At 31.1% G+C, this 21,768-nt stretch overlaps 1 protein-coding gene across 1 annotated transcript in view; it reads left to right on the top strand.

The window, feature by feature from the left end:
- The window catches only part of LOC148281886 (uncharacterized), a 99,256-nt gene extending 78,513 nt beyond the window's left edge, over nt 1-20,743 (top strand). The window contains exons 2-4 of the mRNA XM_088225953.1: nt 11,863-11,948; nt 15,870-16,230; nt 17,326-20,743. Coding sequence (XP_088082079.1) covers nt 11,863-11,948; nt 15,870-16,230; nt 17,326-17,491 — 613 coding nt within the window. The 3' untranslated portion in view covers nt 17,492-20,743. The remainder of the gene's footprint in view (nt 1-11,862; nt 11,949-15,869; nt 16,231-17,325) is intronic.
- The last annotated feature ends 1,025 nt before the right edge of the window (nt 20,744-21,768 follow it).

The following is a 21,768-nucleotide window of genomic DNA, read 5'->3' as shown; positions in this document are numbered from 1 at the left end:
GACTACCGATTTCTTAAGAAGTACTACTAGGTAATAATTCCATAATATTTTATTTTCTAATAAATTACCGAATGGTAGAAATACGAAAATAATTTAATACCCAATAAATATGTTTATTAAAACACTGTGACCGTTTAACAATAAGTCATTTTTGAAGATAGTTACTAACATAACATTTGTTATTTGTTTTTAGCGTTGTTCATTTTACTCTTTTAGGGATATTTCTTATTTATTTTATTTTGAATCAGTTATCTCTATATTAACACCGTAATATAGAGATAACTGATAATTGAGATAACTGGCGGCCTCCGTGGTGTAGTGGTCAAGACGCTTGACTCACGCACGGAAGGTTCCGGGTCCGATTCCCGGTGAGAACACAAAAATTAAATGTAATTTTTCTCAAACCTGGGTGTTCTGTGATGTAATTCACCACTGTAATTAGGCTTCCTGACCTGTTGTGGTGCAAAAAAAAAAATTCCCCAGTCCACACCCAGTGGTGCATAGGCACTGCATTATTGAACCAAATGGATCAGTTATTAATCCAAGAACAATTAAATATTGCAGTCCGAAAAACCTTTAGAATCAATATTTCACGTTCGCCCTGCCAGGAATCGAACTCAGGATCTCAAGAATGTTAGACGAACGCGTCAACCACTACAAAACGAAACGGTGTTGAACGTAGTTATGCGGAAAGCAGCCAGTCCACAATTTGAAAAAAAATAGATTTTGGTGTTATCGGGTGCAGTAAAGTACATTCTATATTCTGCTAAAAACAACTAGGCCGCTTTCATAAAAAAAAAACTGGAATAATCACCCACTAAAAATAGTGTTGATGTTAAAAACGGCATTTTTCAATTTGCAGAAAACACCCGCAGCTCTAGAAAAATCTTAAGGCACTGTTGTGTAGATTTGATTATTCACTGTTTTCACAAAAGTGCTATTATCTCAGTTTCACTATTCTAAAGCTTGCTACTTTCTACATAACTACGTTCAATTATTCCCACTCGATTTCCTTTTTCAGGATTTTTACCTAAGAGCAGCTGTCTAGGTCTATTTTACACACAGAACTGTATTTTTATACGTTTGGAGACGGTAAATAAAATATGTTGTTTGTTGTTTATATGGCGAAATACCCAGCACCCTTAAGTTATTTTACCGAAATAATTAGTTTAAACAAAGGGAGAGGAAAGAGGTTTCGATGCATTGAGATATAATATTGTTTTATTTATACTTCTCGTATGTATAGTACGTTTAGAATAATTCTTGTTTAGGGTTCGACCCAATTTCTCGCCTTTATGAATGGGTCCATAGACTTATGGGTCAATGTTACATTTCCCAGAAACGTGCACAGCATTCCTAGTTCCTATAGTGTCAATATTAACACTTTTCAAAACCTGTCTGTTCGTGGTCAGACATCTAAATTGAAAGTTAAAACAAGTGTGTAAGGCCATAAAATGTACCTACGCAAGTTCAAATAGCCAAACCAATGTTTTCTCTTCCTCCAAGTAAATAAGTATCAGGACCTCGAGGCAATTAAAATTAATATACATATTTCTCCTTCGTAAGTTGAAAAGGCTTGTGATAAAAATTATTTGAAATGCAAATAAATCGCAATAAAAGCAAATACTATTCGCCAAACGGACACATGACACAAGAGACATGGTTTTCAATTAAAAAAAAAAACAAACTGATTTATTTATGTTTTTTTAAGTTAGGTCACAACATCTTAAAAACTAAAATAAACTTTTAATGACATTACAATTCATGGCAACGTTTATCATCATCATCATAATAAACTTTTAATGACATTACAATTCATGGCAACGTTTATCATCATCATCATAATAAACTTTTAATGACATTACAATTCATGGCAACGTAAAAAAAATTATTTTTTTCAATATTTCACGGCTTTTAATTTCTTTTATATCTTTAGGTATCATTGTACAGCTTCAATCTCAAGAGATGAATTTATAAGTAAAATTAATTTTGAGACTCTGTTTTTCAATTTATTGGTAATAATATTTAAAATCGGGTTGTGGTCCTGTGGCTAGTGTCTCGGACTCACGGACCAAAGGTCTGTGGTTCGAATCCCACTCTGCCCCAACTTGATTCCATTTTCTAATAGTGAGTTATTTACAACTCGTTGAAAATGGCCCTCAAAATTAAATATTTGGGTAAATCATAAAAACGCAAATATTAAAAAACTCTTTCTTCTCTAACTCATATGGTGTCCATGCGGCTCGACTGTGGAATCATCTCCCATGCACCATCAAAGATGTTACTACATTATCTCTGTTTAAATCACGTCTGAAGAAACATCTCCTTTTTCTTCCTTAATCTCTCCTCCTTTCCTTTTTCCTCTTTCCTTTTTTTTTCCCTTTTCCCATTGAGGAATAGTTTTGATTTATGGTAATTTATAAACAAATACGTTTAATTTATAAACAAATACGTTTAGTTTTCATATATCTTTAGCATTTAAATCACTTTTTTCTATTGAATATGTTCTGTAACTTGAATTTTAAATATAAAACTTTTATTTTATTGATCGGTTGGAAGAAATTGTCATTTGGCAATAAGCCCGCCAATGTACAAATAACATTTCGTACAAAAAGTTAAATAAATAAATAAATTTTTTTTTAAATATTTTTTTTATCTCTAGTTTCGTATGTATGGCATTATTATATTTTTTATTGGGAAAAACCCATAATTATTTTATGAATGAAAATTGCTAAATTATATTTTATCTGTTATTATATTTGAATCAACATTTCTTTTGAGTATTAGAAGCCTTTTAAAAAAAATATATATTTTAAAAAATACATATTTATTTTACTCAAAAAGAAGAAGAAAAGTGTACTAGTAGGCATTTAACATACGAGAAAATAATTTACGGTTTTGATATCATCTTCATTGTATTAGATACTTACTAGTTTTAAAGCAAACCAACATTAAACTTCATTATCAAATTACAACATGTTAATAATACTACACCTCCATGCTTTACGGGGCAAATCGTCCCGGAAGTAATTCACCAACACCAAGCACCGAGATTTCCTTTCCATGGTTTTCTAACTCAACAGAATGCACTTCGTAATTTGTAAGTGCAACAAATATTTCATCATTATTGACATAACAGGCGAATAGCAAGAATGTGAACACTGTGAACACAGAATGTTTATGGCAACGAGGTAAACATGAACGTAGAAATGATATGATAATTGCATTTACTTTGGGATTGTCTGACTTCATAAATAGCGTGAAAACAATAAAACGTAAATGTATATTTTTTTTAAGTGTGCAATTTCCAACTTATTGAGTATTATGTATTGAAAATTATAGTTAATAATTTATATTGAAAATAAAACAATACAGGACTGCGTGTCAACTAAAGTAAGAATCCTAAATAAGTATTTTTTACACCATGGCTCCTCTCTCTCCTCTCTCCTCTCTCTAAAAATCCTGAAAAAGGAAATCGAGTAAAAAAAAATGTATGGAATTATTTGGTTGTTATTATCTGCCTACTTACATAATTAACTAATGATTAAAAACTGATCAAAATATGATGAAAATATAGATGAAGAACTCGTTTGAGAAAATGTCTGATTTAAGTTTACTAATCACAATCTGCAAGTGTGTAATATTCACCATTCTGCTTGTTTAAGCATTCATATATTTTTTAATTCTTACATCTATTGATGTTTGTAAAGAACTAAATCCTTTGAGGGGAAATTTTACCGATTTAATTTACCTAATAGAAAACGCCTGAAAACACTCCTTACCTTTTATGTTTCTACCTTGACCCGTTCGTTATTTCAATAATATGTTTAATCAAACGTCAAATCTTTATTAAAAAACGTACAAAAAATTATAATGAATCGTCCTTGACCTTCATTGTATTTTGAGTAAGTCAGTTTCTCTCATTGCTACTATGATTTACATAAATATTTCTTTTAAACCACATTATGACAATGCTATGTTAAACAGGCGTAGTGTTACTAATTCAGTAACAAAATTTGTATCACGTAACAACATACATCAAACCTTAATTCGTTTTAGAGCTCTACATAGAACTTTTCGTGTCAAAAAGAGACCGCTTGTGGATTCCAAAGAAGTGTTTTATTTTTAAAACATAAAACTCAAAACAAATGCCGCAACGGCTAAATCCCAGATTGAAATTCTTTTCAGGCACTTAGCCGTTATCTGTCCAACGGTTTAACGTCATATTATGTCTTTGTTACTTAGGTAGAAACTATAAATTAGTTGCAACAAACTAGACGCTATTGTTGACAATATAAGATAACTCGTTGCACCACTTTTCATAGCAGTCACGCGGGAGTTAGGACCTTGCTGAAAAGATGTATTGCAAGTAGTAAAGGATTGAATTTGTAACTTTAAATCAGTAAATGTACAGACTTCCACTTAAAAGGATATATTTTTATTTATATTAGACATTATGTCAACTTTCGTATTCTTCCTAAAAGGTTAAATCCAGTACCTACACTACCTAGATGCCTACTTTTCGGTAAAGATTTTAACTCAGGTATGTTCTAAAATATTTTTGTTATAATAGTTTAAAAAGTATTTTGAGATATTTCCTATAAAGTGAAATGATTTTATTTAAAATATCAATAAGATTTCAGCTATCTTAATTTACAAAAAACCACTAAATGAGAGAATGGAAGAGAAATATGCATTTTCAAACATAGATTAAATATTTTCTGTCAACAATTATTTGTAAATAGGTATGATAAATATTTAGACATTTCTTATCTAATAAGTTAATTATTTTTAAATAAATACCTAAGGTACTATTAATTATGAATACCTTTATTGGATATCTCAAAGTGCCTAATGAAGGTATTTATTATCTTGAGAACAAACATTTCATGCTTAGTAAATAGGTACAAAAAACAAAAAAATATATAATTAAACAATCACGATGCTTACTAATTTAGTTAAGTAAAATTATTCATTTTTCATCCAAAACGCGTCGGTTAGTGTTGATTTTTAAAATACGTTACAAACAAACAAACCATCACGCCGTTTCCCCGTAAGGGTAGGCAGAGAGGATAGAACGCCACAACACTCTATCTTTGCATACAGATCTCGCTTCCTCTACATTCATACATCTTCTCATGCACGCGCGCCGATTATTCCGACTTTTGACATGTCCATCTTTAAGTATTTGTTGGATTTGGTCATGCCATGTCTTTCTCGGTCTTCCTCTATTTCTGCATCCATCAACCGACCAAATCCAACAAATCCAACAAATACTTAAATACGTTATGTATTCTATATTAATGAGGAAGTTTAGCGGTTTTATAAAAATATATTTTTATTTATAATAGACTTTCAAACTTAACCAAACAATTTTATTTTTTATTTTAATGTATCGAATTAACATCGCTACGATTTTTTATGGTTAAGTATTTTTTCAATTACTCGTCACGTGACGTTACTGGTTATTTTTGGTGAGCTGTCCTTATTGATGGGTTGGCTTTTCGGAAACCGGAAATCTATTACAACAATATCATTGGTTGATTTAGAAGAACTTGTGATGTTATTTACAGTAGTTCTTTTTTTTTCATTAAATTTCATACATTTTAGAGAAACTTTGCATTGCATTAAATGCTCTAATTTACCTTGTGCAAGGAAACACTTTTTATATACAATTTCCGTTGCAATGAACTTCCTCATTATTTGTTTAATTTCGAGTTTGCAACTTCTGGTGTGTGACCGCGCGTTAAGGTCCCCGACAAATCGTCGATTTTTAAAACCTTTCCTGTATTATTTTTTCCAAAATATCTTTTGAAAGCTTGGTTTTACAGAAAAAAAATCGTTAAGTTTTAAGTATAATAAATGTTCTGTAGTTTGAACAATCCAGCTTCTCGTTGAAATAATGAGCGAGATAAAGTTTTTTTTTTTAATCAGAATTACCTGTCTCAATTTTTTTTTATTTCTCTCTTGCAAACTAAGAAATTTGTGGCAAATATAACAGTGTAAAATAAATATAATGATGCATAAATTTGCAATAGTAAATAAGCTTAATAAAACGTTTCTCTACGACTTATATTTCAAGTTAGGTAGTAATTCCAATTGTGAATCGAATAAATAAATAAAAACAGTCAATAAATACATTTGCTAAAAGAAGGGGAAAAAATATTTTCACTTACGTAATTAAAGTTTAATTTTTTGTACTTTTTCTTGCACAGGTAGGTTAAATCGACAAAATTTTGAGTAGGTACATATGTCCAAAAGTTTGTAAAAATAGAATCTACATATTTTCACGACGTGAAATAAACACAGAAACCTTCACCCCGTTTCCACGCAGAGGTAGACAGAGAGGATAGAACGCCAGTATAGCCTGTCTTTGCGTTATAGTCCTCGCTTCCTCTACATTTATCATGCACGCATGCTAATTATTCCGACTTTTGGCATGTTAATCTACGAGTTTTTGTTGGATTTGGTCATGTCATATATATCTCGGTCTTCCTCATTTTCTGCATTCATCAACATTCGCATCGAAAATTCTTTTAGCCATTGTTTCGCTGTCCATTCCCCCTACATGTCCAAACCAACCCATCACCCCTTTTTCACTCACGTAAAATAATTTTGAATAAACGATTTTTTAAGATTTTTATGGTCTTTCTGATTTCGATGTTGTTTTTATACGTCATACTACTATAATAAATAGTACCAACGTACCTACCCCTCTATTTTTTAATTCGACTAATGTTATAAAGACCCGAATATATAATAGCGTATATTCACAAATCTGGAATAACGTATAAATATAATCGATATCAAGAGCGGATTCGGATGATGTAATTCTCAATGTGTTCAAAACAAGTTTTCATTTATAATTTTCGGGTTTAAATGAGCACATACAAAACGACTCGCAGTTGGCATCACGTCATTTTGACGTCACGCGTTATGCCCGCCGACTGCGCTTCAAACAAACTTTGCGTACAAGTTTGGCGCCAAAACGTCATACGTGCAGTTTGTCCCCCTGGGCGCGTGGCGTCTCGTTTTCGGGTAATTCAAATTTTGCATATTTTAAACCTTCGTAGAAAATTTATCCGTCGTCGTACGAAAAAATACTGATACCGTTACCATCGTATTTTTTTGTTTATTTATAAATAAATATAATAAAAATATGTGGAAAGACCCCATTCAATATCATGCGCGGCCTGTCCATAGATTGGATGGAATTAATGCTTCCCTAAAAATTTTACTTCTAAACAATCAGTAATTATTTTTTTATATAAAATATAATCAGCTATAAGTCAACAAATATGTTTAGTGCCTAACTACAATAAACATTTTTTTAAATTGGTTTTTTGTTAATCGTAGCAATCTGAGATGGATTCGATGTTCATTCATCAATAACTTCTTAAAAATACGACAAGCTCACATGCAACTTTTCGCCTGCGCAAAAGCTGAAGTTAAATTTACTGCACTGTAACTTATTCTGAAATAAGGAACTGCGTTAGTCTGTTGATTCCTAAAAGGCGGTCGCCGAGTACTGAATTCACAAATCTGTGCATGGGTAAATTCAGATCTATTGTAGTTTATTATACTTTGAAACACAACTCTTTATATTATTGTTATCAAAAACATTTTTCACTTTATGGTATGACATTTTACACTTACACGTTTATACATTTGTATAAACCACTTAAATAATTTAAGTGGTTTATTCAAATTTATAACTCTTAATACCGAAATTATGACATGAAATTGCTTTTTAGTTTATTTCAAAGCACTTTATTGGAATAACTGTGTTATTAGTAGGCACATATTTTATCAATGTACCTAGTACCACGTGACTGCTTCCGTAATCGAAAAAATCTTCGGACGCCCCTGATTATTAATAATAATAATAGACTTGAGAATAAAACACAATGCACAGGAATGTAAAATGTAATTAAATAAACTTGTAACTTATCGTGCCAACGTGAAAGACAAAAGTTATGAAAAGCAAACGTGCATAATATTATGAATTATTACGAGTGCATCGATCTTTTCCTGTTATTTTAATAAAACTATTTGGCCATGTTGACGATAATACCAACGACCTAGTGTGATGAATTATGCATGCAACTTGTGAATATTTTCATTTTGACCTTACGGCATTCAAAGATCCTGAATAGCTCTACTCTCCGCCGTCCTCAATCCAGGGGCTGCAAACCAATTTGATTAAAAAAGAAATAAATAGGAAAATAAAATAAAAAATATTTAAATAACTATGAAAAGGATAATGCTTTTCTTATTAAAAAAAATGCAGACATAAAAGTCGCAATCATATGATTGAATCTGTAACGATTTCTGTAACGCAATGTTTTGCTTTAATGACATATAATATTTTCAAAGTAAGGTAAATTTATACTACCTACCCAGAGAATACCTAAATATAAAAATTCAATTTTGATTTAAAATCCATAAATAACTAGTAAAATAATAAGCTTAAACTGTGATATTAACGTGGATACCTAAAAACAAAAATTTCAACGCATAATGTGAGTGCTGTGTGAATTATTTTACATTTAATTTTTGACAAAGTCAATAAATTCAAGTAAGAACATTTTACGGAAATCCCCACGCCTTGATATAATACTATTTGATTAAGAATCGGGAGGGTAAAAATAAATTTAAACATTGATTTGAAATAAAGTAAAAAAGATACAAAAAAAATAATTCACGAAGTGAGTGCTTCGAGAGCGGATTTTTTAACGATTTTCCAAACCAAACCGGACCATCATGCCGTTTCGCCGTAGGGGTAGGCAGAGAAGATAGAACGCCATATCACTTTGCCTTTGCATACAGACCTCGCTCCTTCTACATTCATACATCGGCTCATGCCCATTCGCGAGCGAATTATTACGACTTTTGACATATCTATCTTCAAATATTTGTTGGATTTGGTCATTCCATATCTTTTTCAGTCTTCCTCGATTTCTGCATCCATTAACATTCGCATCGTTAACGTTTTTAGCCGTTCTTTCGCCGCCCCTTCGCTCTACATGTCCAAACCAACGCGGAACTCCTTTCTTGATTTTGTCAATAATGCTTTTCTCAGCCAATACATACTACATACTGCATGTATCTCGACATTTATGCGACTATCCCACATAGTTTTATCACACAGAGATCACATTTCGACAGCGTTCAGCCTACTTTCCTCCTTGTTATTCCAATTCCACACATCATTCCAATACATACATAGGTTCTGCACCAGGACTCCACCGTGAACGGCTAATTTTGCCTCTTGCGGCAAACGTTCATTTGCCAAGGATTTAAGTGCACCGTTCACCCTTTACGATTTTAAAAATAAAATGGCTTTTTGAAATATAATAATTTTAGTAATGACGTTTTGCAGATAATATTTGAGATTCCCTGCTTCGCATACCTCGCGGTCCATTCAGGCACGGACTAAAGTTTTTTTTCTCTTTTTTTAATCCCTTCGTGTTGTCTGTATTGGCGGCAAGGTGAGCCGGTGCCGGTCGTGGCGATGCTCCAACCAACGCACCGCGCAGGCCGCGTGGATTCTATAAAAAAGGCGGGAAATTTTTATTTCAAACATAATATTTTAAAATTCTTCTATTTTCGAATGTCATTCCAGACACTTTTTGCATATTAAAAAATGTTCTATTTTTTACTGGTGATGTGATTTAGACACAACTTTTCCATTGCTTGATGGGAAAAAATGTGATCCACACATAAACGTATTTTTATTTTGACATTTCCATTCATGTTTCCAAAATACGATACACCGCACCCAGTCACTTATATCCTCAGAATAATAATTATCTAGAGAAGCCCTTAAGCTCTATTGCATGTAACAAAAGCGTTCCAAATGTCTGGTTTGGTTTTAGTTTGGTGTTTAGTTTAACAACAAATGTGCGACGATCGGTTTCGGTTAGCGCTGGGGATTCTCTACCCAATTACCTAAGGCTCGTTGTATTGCTGTAATATGTAGCTAACTTCGTAGTCAATAATCATAGAATGGTTTTTCTCCGTATGGGCGGCTTTATTAGATTATTACCACGTTATTATAAGTGCGTCAAATTAAGAAAAACGGCATTGAAGATTTTATCACTTGCACTATTAATTGACGTTTCAGACGTGATGGATCCGAAACATCGGCAAATGTGGAATCGGGATGTGGTCCCGTAGCGTGTTGCGGACTCACGGATCAGAGGTCCGAGGTTCGAATCCCACTCTACCCCAACTTGATTCCGATTTTCTAATAGAGAGTTATTTACAACTCGTTGAAAATGGCACCAAAAATCGAAATATTTGGGTAAATATAAGAACGCAAATATATGCTTTAAAAAAAATACGAACGAGACACGGCATAACAACCCAAAAAAACTTATTTTGCACCTGAACGGCGGTAAAAATCTAAGAAGTTTAATAAAAAATTTACTCAACATAATTATACTGTTATATAGATACATTTAATAACAACAATATTATTTATTAAAAAATACATTTATTTGTTAATTTCGACACTTCATAAATATGTTATGACCAGCGTCGTGGCTAGGGACTGGCCAGGCGGGTGGCTATCAGGGGCGCAACCCTCAGGGGGGCGCATTTTGCAGACCCATAGTCTTAATTTTTATTTCTCTTTCTAGAATATAAGTCTTGGGAGGGCGTATAATTCTAATCTTGCCAGGGGCGCTCATGACCCGGTTATGATTGCCACATTTCGTATTATGGCAATATTGACGATTAATAAAGATTATACTACACTTTAAAATGGCACAACACGGTATAGTTAAATTCAAATCAGGAGTTGCGTACTGAGCGACGTCTACAAAGAAACTAATGGGTCAAAACGTAAACCTACTTTTTTATGAGCAGTTTAGTCGCCTTCTGTTTGATGTGCGTATGCGGTTTTTGGACTATTCTTAATTCTATTCTCAAAACACACGTTTTTTTTACTTATGGCACCCTTGACACGGAGGTTCGACATATTGATAACAGTTACCGTGAAAGATAATATGTACATTTATATTTTGGAGTATGTATATTTATTTTGGTGTCTGGTCCAGGCGGTTGAAGAATACAGTTCTGCATGTGAAATAGAACCAGAAATCTGGACGAGTGTTTCCAACTCGATGGCTGCTCTCAGATAAAAAAAATTAAAAGCCAAATCAAGTTGAGAAAAGTCCACCTCGAATTGTATTGGTTAGCCTGTTCGACAACCATGCCTGAGGTCCCAAGTTTGATTCTTGGAAAGATTGGGATGAATAAAGGTGATTTTACACTGAAACATTTCATTGTCCATGGTCTGGCACATAGGCCGCGATTATGAACGGCTATCTTCATCGGTATATACTGAGAGTGTATAAACTAACGCACGAAAGTGTGTATATTTAAATGAAAATTCAAGGCATTTTCGTCGGTAACCGGTAATTCAACATATTTAGAAAATTAAATAGTAAACATGTTCTATTTTTCATACAGAAAACTTTATTTTACTTTGTAGATAAAATTGAAGACAAATTTTAATTACCGTCTCAAACTGTACCGATGAAGATACGGTTTGCAATCATGGCCCAGAAGCATACGACTGGTCACCTTAACTTCACGTAACAAATGATAAATATACCATGGATTTAGTATGGCAAAAAAATGGCCTATACACCACCGGGTGCGGATTGGGACATATTTATTTACATTTGCCGCTGGTATTATTATTATTTTTTTTAATGAAAAGAGAAATAGTTGAGTTCTTATTATTTACTTAAATATTTAAATTTTCAGACCATTTCCTAAAAGCCGAAATAACTTGTGCTGGAAAAATGGAAATCGTATCGTAAAAATTAATTTATGTATTTTTATTTTCAGAACAAACAAATACCTTCAGAAGTCAGCTGTAACAAGAGTTTGCGCGGTTGGAGGATTTTTCATATCGATTCCAGTATTTTTAACAGGTAAGGTCAAATTCTCAAATTAAATCCTATAAAAATATAAGTTACAACTGAAATCAAATAATATTATTAACTTTTTCAAATTTATTTCATTTGAATTATTTTGGGAAATTGCGACTAATTTAATGTAAAATATATACAAAGTATGAAAATAATCGAAAATAGTCTATAAACATTTTTCAAAGTAGTAAAATTAAAAGAACACGATTAAAATACGCATGACGTCAATAAAGAGAGAAAAAACAACTATATTATAAATAAATAAATATGAATATTGGATAGGACAGACAATATCAAATATTTGGGAGTTATTGTTGATATAAATTCAAAGTGGAAACAGCAGATTGAAAATATTACAAATAAACTTAAAATACTAAAGTATACATTCAAAACAATTCGAAATATAATTAATGTACAGGAACTTTTTAAAGATTTATTTTGCATTGTGCCAATCAATTATGGAGTACGGTGTAATCGGATGGGGTGGTGCGAGTTACACAGTTTTAAATAGTGTATTTGTTGCACAAAAACCCATACTTAAAATAATACTCAGAGTCTCGATACAGACATCTACTGAATTTTTTTTTTCACAAATTACAACTTATGACTCCAAAAGAATTATACGCTAAAACAATACTCACTTACAGATTCAAAAACTACTCTTACTCAAATGAAAGACATAACCCCTACAATACATCTCATACAAATAATATAATCACTAGATCCTCAACACAAAGACAACTTAAACAAATACAAACTAATATCACTTTTGGACAAAGGGATTTTGAGTATTATTCAATTAAAATCTATAACCTACTTCCACTATTTATTAAAATAACTAGTTACGAGAAAGTGTTCAAAAAAGCTATAAAAAAATGGAAAAAGTGGAGCTAGGTAGAAGTAAAATGGATTGTCTCATTCGCCAAAACCAATATTAAATTAACTGCTCCACAAGCGTATAGCTTATGTTAGGTTTTGTTTTTTCATTGTGCGTTTTGTAATATAAATAATATAGATGTAAATTAGTCAATTATAAACATAAATACGTAGTGTTTAAAACTGTCTGTACATTTTATTGATTATCTCTGTTTATTAAGTTAGTCTTCTTTGTTTATTCTCAAATGTAAAAATATTTTTTTAAAAGTGTGTTAAGTGTCCTCGGTATAGGTAACCACCCCAGTGAGGTCAAATTATTTTTATTATTAATTATAGTTTGTAAGAGAAAAAATATGAACAAATAAATAAAAATATATAAAAACAAAAAAAAAACAATAATCTACTGTCTGTAAATATATGTATATATTTATAAAGAAGAATAATAAACACTACTTAAAAATATTATTAATAATAAATAAAATGGTCTTAATTTTAAATTTAAAAAAAATGGCTGAATTTCCAGCCTGTCTACAAACACTTGGACATACTTAAAACATTGATATTAAAATAACTATTGATTTTAATATGAATGTACTAGAAACGAGGGACAAAGCATAAATTTAAGAAACGAAACGTAAAAATAATATCACAAAAGCTAATAGTGCAACTGTTCAACAAGCCAACCTCGTCGTACACATATATACTCGTGCATACACAGACTTACATACATATTCCTAAGCACATATTTATAAATGTGGTAAAAAAAATAATAATGGTCAGTGCATTTGCCTACAGTGCAAGAGGCCTCGGGTTTAATTCCCGACATGGTTGACATGAAAAATTGATTTTAAAAGGTGATTTAACACTAGTATATTTCTCTAGACTACCACCTGAAGAGTAAGACTTATCATCTTACATTCGTGTGACATAAATTATCAAAATATGTTGCGGTTGGCGGTTGGTATACCGAGAAAGGGAATAATGATGATGGTGAAATATTGTGTTTATTTAAACATGAATTAAATTGAAATCAATTTGAAATATTTTTAAAGCAATTTTTCTCACATATTAGTTAAAGCGTGACAACAACTAATTGAGATCCCATTAATTTAAGTATTGCACACATTAAAACATGCTTTTATTTATGTATGAAGTTAAAATTATAACATCGCATGATGTTGGATCATTATCTAACACAAAACCTATTAAATGCTTTGCCTGTGGCCTTTAAAGAAGCCAAGTCTTAAACCCAGTGCTTCTTTGAATGCTAGTTTTTTATATTATAGTAATTTGTCAGTGTTTAAATATGTTGAGCCTTGAAATGCACAAAAAAGAAAGACCTCATTATCTATTTTCATTACATTTTACTGCTACTTTAAATTGCGGGTTGAAAAATCCAAACTGTTTCAAAGTAACAGCTTAGTTTACAAGCTTAGTTCCATAGAATTAAGAATATTCTTAATTCTATGCTTATTTCATTCATTACAATGAGATTAATTAACAATTAAAAATTTTATTGTATTGCAACATAAATGGAAAACCTTTTTGGTAAGAGAGTATGGAAGTCGAGACATTTATAGGTACAAGGCTTTTGCCATTCTTATGACTCATTTTTCAAAATTCTTGCATCTATTAACTTTTGTGTAGTAAAAGAGCTGAAACTTATATCTTTATATATATAATTATTCTGTACGTGTGATGTCACCGAACTCCTGCTAAACGGCTAAACCGATTAACGTGCGGTTTTCAGCAAAATGTGGATTTTTGCGCTGCGCGTGTTCGTAGAAATGTTCGTATGAAAATTATCAATCGAATCTGTAAAAAAAGTTAGAAGCATAGATCTTTTTTTCATCGACCTACCAGGGTTGCATTCGATGAGAATGCATATACAAAAAAAATAGAAGGATGTTGTTTTTTTGTGTTTAAAAAAAGTTTGTTTTTGAATGCTTAAACAGCATTCGTTTTTTATGGACCCCAATTAGATTCTTTCTTTGCATTCCTTATAATTTCTTTTTACTGGATTTTTGGTAATACTAAAATAATATTAACCGACATTCAATACATATTTGAAAATTGCATTCATCAATAAAGTGCACCCCTGTTGGTGAGAAGAGCCGAGTTTGACATTTGCAAAAAGAATTTAATATTTTAAAATCAATAATTTTAAGTTTTGAAATTCAATCATAAACAAGTACCTAGGTACCAACTAATCAATAAAAAGTTTTTTTCCAAGCTATAACAGGCAAGCCAACGTTCGGGCAGGATAATGTCAGTCGGGTCCGCTAGTTATTTATATATATCTACATTTATTTACAAACATTTTGACACAATCATAACATTATTGATTAAAACAACTAGTCCATGAGGAAGGAATGTAACACAGTGCGTAAAGTTGCCACTTAAACCAGACAATGAGGAAGTTCAGTGGTATTTTGTTTTATTTTTATTTGTTAATAGACTATCAAATAAGCGAAAAAATATTTATGAAAAATTGTGTATCGTATTATCATTGATCCGATTTTTTAATGTTTTGTAATTTTTTTTATTACTTTGCGTGTGATGTCACTAATTCTCTTCGGTGAGTTGACCTGATTGGTGGGTTGGCTTTCCAGAAACCGAAAATCTATCTTGGTTGATTTTGAAGAACTTGTGACGTTATTTTTTCATACATTTTAGAGAAACTTCAGAGCACAATTAAATGCTCTAATTTTTACCACTTTCCAATTTTACAATTTTCCATAGAGCTGAACTTCTTCATCAGATATTTTCTTCGTTTAAATTTAAGAAAATTTTGGTTCACCATGGGCTCTGCTTAAAGAGTAAACTTCGCCATTTAAATTTAAATTTATTATGAATTTGCAGAAACGGCAGGTCACAAGTTCTGTAAATGCCATCAACCCATATTTCCTTTTCAAAAATGTTGTTCATCTCTTTTGTAATATATGTCAATATTGATAACTCCCTAGTGGGTGGAATCCAGTCCTTGTCTATGAATATTTGGTTATATTAAAAATATTGTTAATATTCATTAATAATTTTCTTTTACAGGAATCATCTTGTACACATTCATCCAATTTCATTCCACGCCAGCAATTGTCACAAGTGTTTTTATCGGCCTTGGGATCATATTTTGCGGATGTGCAATGGTGCACAACGTATTTGTATGGCAGAAAGAGAAGACAAACGCAGTGAAAGCAATGCACTCGCAGTCACAAGCCGAGCAACCAATGATGAATAGCACTCAGAATATGAGTACTCCACAGTCTTTAAATGTAAATGGATACCTTACTGCCAATGGACACATTTCACCCAACGGAACTAACATGAGTTATCACAATACAACTGGGGGAACAGCATACAGCCATCATCCTATGACAATAATTCCACATCAAGGACCATATATCATCAGGTTACTATTTTTCCTTTACTATAAAACTCCAGATAATTTTGATAGCTCTAAGGCCCAATTTTACAAAAAAGGTTGAGTTAAAAAAGTTTAAAGTTGAACAATTGATGCCTTATTGTCAAAATATATTGTTATTTTATTTTTATTTATTATCATATTATATTACATACACAAAATTATAATTTATGCAAAGTTCCTTTGACTGCCTAACTAGGGTTATTTACCCCGTTCTAAGACAGTCAAAAAAATATTTTTAAAAAGTAATCAATATATAGAAACAGTTATAAAGATAGAGGACAAAGTGAAAAACAAAGTAAAAAAATGGAGTAAAAACATGGTAAAAAATGTAGTAAAGACATAGTAAAGACAAGGTAATAAATGTAGTGAAAACATAGTAAAAAACATTAAAAATATATAAATATAAATGTAAAAATATTTTAAAACTCAGTAAAATGCGAAATTTAAGGTTTTTAAGTAACCAGTTTCGTCCATTGAACGTACACTTATTGGTTTGAATATTTGGTGAAACTGGGTCTTAAAATGATTTGTAAATATTTAAATTTGTGCTCTTATAATTTGTTTATGCTATTATTTGCTGCACAAGAGTCAATTTAATTGAAAAACATGCAAGCTATTGCAAAATTATGGTTTGGTGCAATGTGGAAGCAAATTCGGAGCTGCCCCTTTATTGCAACAAACAATGATTAATGTAGAGTAAATAATCTATTATTATGATTTCTTTAATAAAACATATTTCAATTTGTATGTTTTTTTTACCTATAATCTTTAAAATAGAAGTCATTTTTTTACATTTTGACGCAAAATGAAGACAGATCCAAAATTCAAACCAATCCCAAATTTATTAATTAGTTACAATAACTCTAAAAACTATACTATAATGTGTGAAAATAGATATATTTTAATTTGGTGTATAATTGATAACAGGTATGACCATTATTTAAAAAAAAAGTTTTTTTAAAACTTCCCAACCTTTTTGCTAACTGGGTGTGACTCCTCTTCATCAGGGTTCTCAAATGATGACCCATTGCTTTGAAACTTGCATGGTATGTTAACTAGTGTACAACTTTCTTTTTACAGGCCGCCTACATCAACACCGCCTACTCCTGGGGACCTAGGAGGAGGGCGACCACCCCGCCCCCCGCGAGCTTCAGCCTCTCCCCCAATACCACCCATCCCACCTGCTACCCTGGACCTGAGCCACTCGCATCCCACAGACCCCCACGAATTAAGCACTCTCGTGTAATAAAAAGCTACAACAATGAATACTATCATTTGTAAAATAAATTATAATATCTGGTGTAGCCTGATCGTCAAAGAAGATACACTGAAAGAGATAAAGGTAGTCCTACTGAATTGCAGTTTTCATTTTGAATTATCACCTTAGCAACAACTCTCCTCTATCTTTTGATTTAAGATGTCTAGGTCGAAGAAACCATTACCAGGACCTGCCAGACAAATCATAAAAATATTATTTACTATTATGGTAGAATAAAGCACTTATTTAGTCGAGTTAGTGATAATTGCCGATAGTCTGGCGACTCTTACTTTTCTAATTCTTTTGGTGCATCTTCATGATATTGATGATCAGGCTATTATAACATGTTATAAAAACACATTCAATTGAAAATAATAACATCATAAGTTTTGCTGCAACGTTTAGCTTATCACTGCCAAAATACGAAATATAAATAAACAGTAATAATTATTATTCCTATTTGGATTATGATGTACTTATCTTTAAGAAGTATTATATATATCTCAATCTTGATCTCGTACTCATAAACCAACATTCAATAAATAAAGAATACAAAACATGTATAAAATAATGTATTTCTAACACAATGTGTACTACGTATTGTGTACATCAGTTCCTAAAATAGATTCATTCCGACTATTACAGTGCACATTAAATAAGTTATTTAATTAATAACGACAAAAAAATAATATTATTTAATACATGGATTTTGATAGATCTTATTTATAAGGCATATTCAAGAAATTTCCAGAAATGTTTTAACATCGTGGAAACAAAGACACCAGCTGACACTTTCCACATGATTTATGCAACTTGTTCTACATAATATGTGATTTTTATCAAAAATCCTGCAGTGATTTCATTATTCTCTAAATTATGAAAAACGACTTTAGAAAAAAAGTGAGAATGTATATTGCCTTATAAAAATACAAGTAGAAAGAATAGTTTTCTAATTTAAATTTGTACAAATCTCTTATCTTTTTTAGCAACAAATATTATTGACACATTCTTTTATTTTTGTAAATTGTATGTATACAGTACGTCAACTAAAATAGGAGTTTGTAAATATGTTTTACAGTGCGTTAAAAGTAAAGAAGCCTCCAATTTGTTAAAATCAAATCTTGAACAACTGCAGCGAACAAAATTAAATGAATGAAACATTTTATAAGGTTCCATAAATCTAGTAATTATGCTTTTAAAAATATTGATAAAAGAATGTTAACATTTTATTTAACAGAGTGTTTATAGTATTAATAATGTGGTAAGTAATGTATGCATTTAAATAATAAATGTAAATATATACAGGAATTCTAAATAATTAGGTATATTTTTCTTGCCAAAATATTGAATAGTTAAAAATCTGTATTTATTTTTAATTTCAACTATAAATATGAGGCAAATTTCAATATTCAATATGTATTCAATATCAATCAAGTGTACAAATGAATGTAGATATATTTTAAAATGCATTTATATTTTAAGTTAAGCATTGCTTATTTCATGCACATGAAATGATACAATGCTGTCCCAGATCACCTCTTTGTATGAGAGATGAGATAAATATTTCGTAATTTATAATTATAATAATGAATATTTATATCATTATGTACTATGAATGAGGGGCTCAGAATTACAAGAGTCAAAGTATATAGTGTTATTTAAATCAATTGAACTACACGTGGACATAGTTAATGATTATTCCTTCATTCTCTGATCATTTCCCTATTGGCACCCAGTGCTGCATAGGTACTCTAACTGCAGCATACTTGGATCATTTTTGTCACATGAAAGGTAAGGTGATCAGTCTTATGCTTTAGGTCTTTAATCAAAGAATAATAAAATATTGCAGTGTGGAATTGCCTTTAAAACTAATATTTCATGTCCACCCAGCGAGGGATTGAGCCTAGGACCTTCAGCATGGTAGGCGAACGCGCTGACAGACTTGCCTCCGCTCTTTTCGATTTCCCTTTTCAATATTTTTCCGAAGAGAGCAGCATTGAGTAAAAAACATTCATTCAGGGTTCTGGCTCTATTTCACACTCAGAACTATATTATAATCTTTAGAGGCTTGTCAGCAGGTAGGAAAGAGGGGATATGGAAGGAAGTCATGAAAAATACACCAAAACACCCAGACTAATTGGGAAAAAATCTTTCTTGGATTTTTTCCATACAACTGGCGGGAATCGAACCCGCAACGGCAATTTCACAGTTAGCTGTCTTACCAACTGCGCCAAGGCCTCTGTCTAATGGTGTATGTCTTAATGGTGTATAAGACACTCAATTGGAACATGTTGTAGTGATATCATAAAGATTAGATAAAATTTGTTTAACGTTAACACTTACATATATTTTTAAAAAAACTTGAAATATATAGGTACTTCATGTTGAACTACATTGAAATCAAATAATCGATTTATGCATGTAAAGAAAATGATTAAAACAAAAAAATACAGAGATTCTCTTTTGATCTTTTTTGGTGGAACTGCATTTCAATAATAATAATAAGTCAAATACAGTGTCTTATGACACTATATTGGTGTAATAATCCTGGGTTTGATTCTTATTATGTTAAACAAAATATGTATGCAAGTGTAACTAAGTGAGAGTTATAAATCGGCCACCCAGCCACTGTTATAGAATCAGGGGGAATTCTAGTAAATGTTTTACACTTAGATAGTCCTTAAAATGTAGGACTGGTCAACTCTGGAGTTTTAGAAAACAATAATGATGCAGAAACTGTCGCCGTATGTTTTTGTCATGGGATAAGAGGAGATAAATATTTGTTTAAATAGTAAAATCACTACGGATTATGGGTAGCATTATCGATTTGCTTTTGTGATTCTGAGACCCTTATATGTATGAAAGCTATTTTTTAAGTCTTAAAGTGATTTCGAATCCAATGTACAAATAAACAAATAAATTTTAATGATGATATATTGTAGTTTATGATAAATTCGATAAAATAATTTAAATTAGACAAAATCACTGTTTTTATGAAAAGTGTTATTAAATAACTTGCACTCGTGTACAATGAAAATAATTTGTTATTAGATTATAGATTAAATTTTAATTAGGGACTTTATTTATATATAATATTTTGAATCATCATAAATTATTGAGTTGGCTGTAAATATCAAAGTCACGTGAGAGGAAATTAATTATTTTATTCCAGTAACTTTATTTATTCCAATGTAAAATATATGAAATCTTTATTGAAATAAAGTCTAATTACAAATGTTACCAGTGTTTATTAAATTCTGATCACCACACTAAGTTAAAAATTATTTATGGTACTAATTACCATGTACTTATAAAACACACAGAGAACTAATATTTAAAAATTAACAGCTTTATAGTCCATGCAACCGTAATATGCCATAAGCAATCACATTTCCAAAATTAATATTTTTTTCCCACCCAGAAAAATGATTTATTTATTTATTATTATTATTTATTTATTATTGTACAGTTATTTTTCCAATTAACTTAAATGTCTTAGACTTTGATGAAGCAGAATATCATAAGCCATAAAATAATTTTATGTTTGTCATAATTTAATTGATTATTCATGAAATAGGGTTGTTTTTTCACTCTCTTGCAAAATTTGTAATTTATGACTTTAACATATTACGGTTGCATAGACGATATATTAATAAATAAAATGCAAAACCCAATACAGTCCTACATAATTAAATGAAACAAAAAAGAAAGCTACACAAATAACAAGACCAATTATTAGTATTACATGAGAACGATTAAATATGAAAAATATATTACACACGTCATCTCACCAAGAGGATAGAAAAGGTAACAAAAGATGGTATGGGAAAATAGAAAGAGAAGAAAGAAAAAAAAAGGTTGGAATAAAGCTCATATCACATGGGTCAGAAAATGGTACAAGATCTTGTGCAAGATTTGATGTAATTAATATTGTGTCCTGTAATCCACAAATTGGGTGAAATCTGTGGTCAAATTCAGAAAACTTAGAACCAGTCCTATTTTTCAACAAATATTTAAACCAGGATCTGCGCGCGCTTCCCACACCCAGGATACTGTTAACTGTATTTGTTGTTGCTTGTTCACTTTATTTATCCTTGGTCTTATTTGTTTCAATGCATTTTTTCACTTCACGCTTGCATTTCTTTTCTGGAAATACTGATTTGCAATAAGGTTTCCGATCCATGTTATTTTAGAAACTTGATGTTGATTGTTGATGCCAGAGTAATATATTACTAGTTGTCAATAGTCACGTCGTTTTATCAACT

This window comes from Micrasema longulum, unplaced genomic scaffold (assembly GCF_059751315.1).
Source record: "Micrasema longulum isolate JH-2025_06_02 unplaced genomic scaffold, ASM5975131v1 h1tg000402l, whole genome shotgun sequence".
NCBI classification, from domain to species: Eukaryota; Metazoa; Arthropoda; class Insecta; order Trichoptera; family Brachycentridae; genus Micrasema; species Micrasema longulum.
The sequence above is the reverse complement of the archived record's forward strand: the minus strand, read 5'-3'. Positions and strand labels throughout refer to the sequence as shown.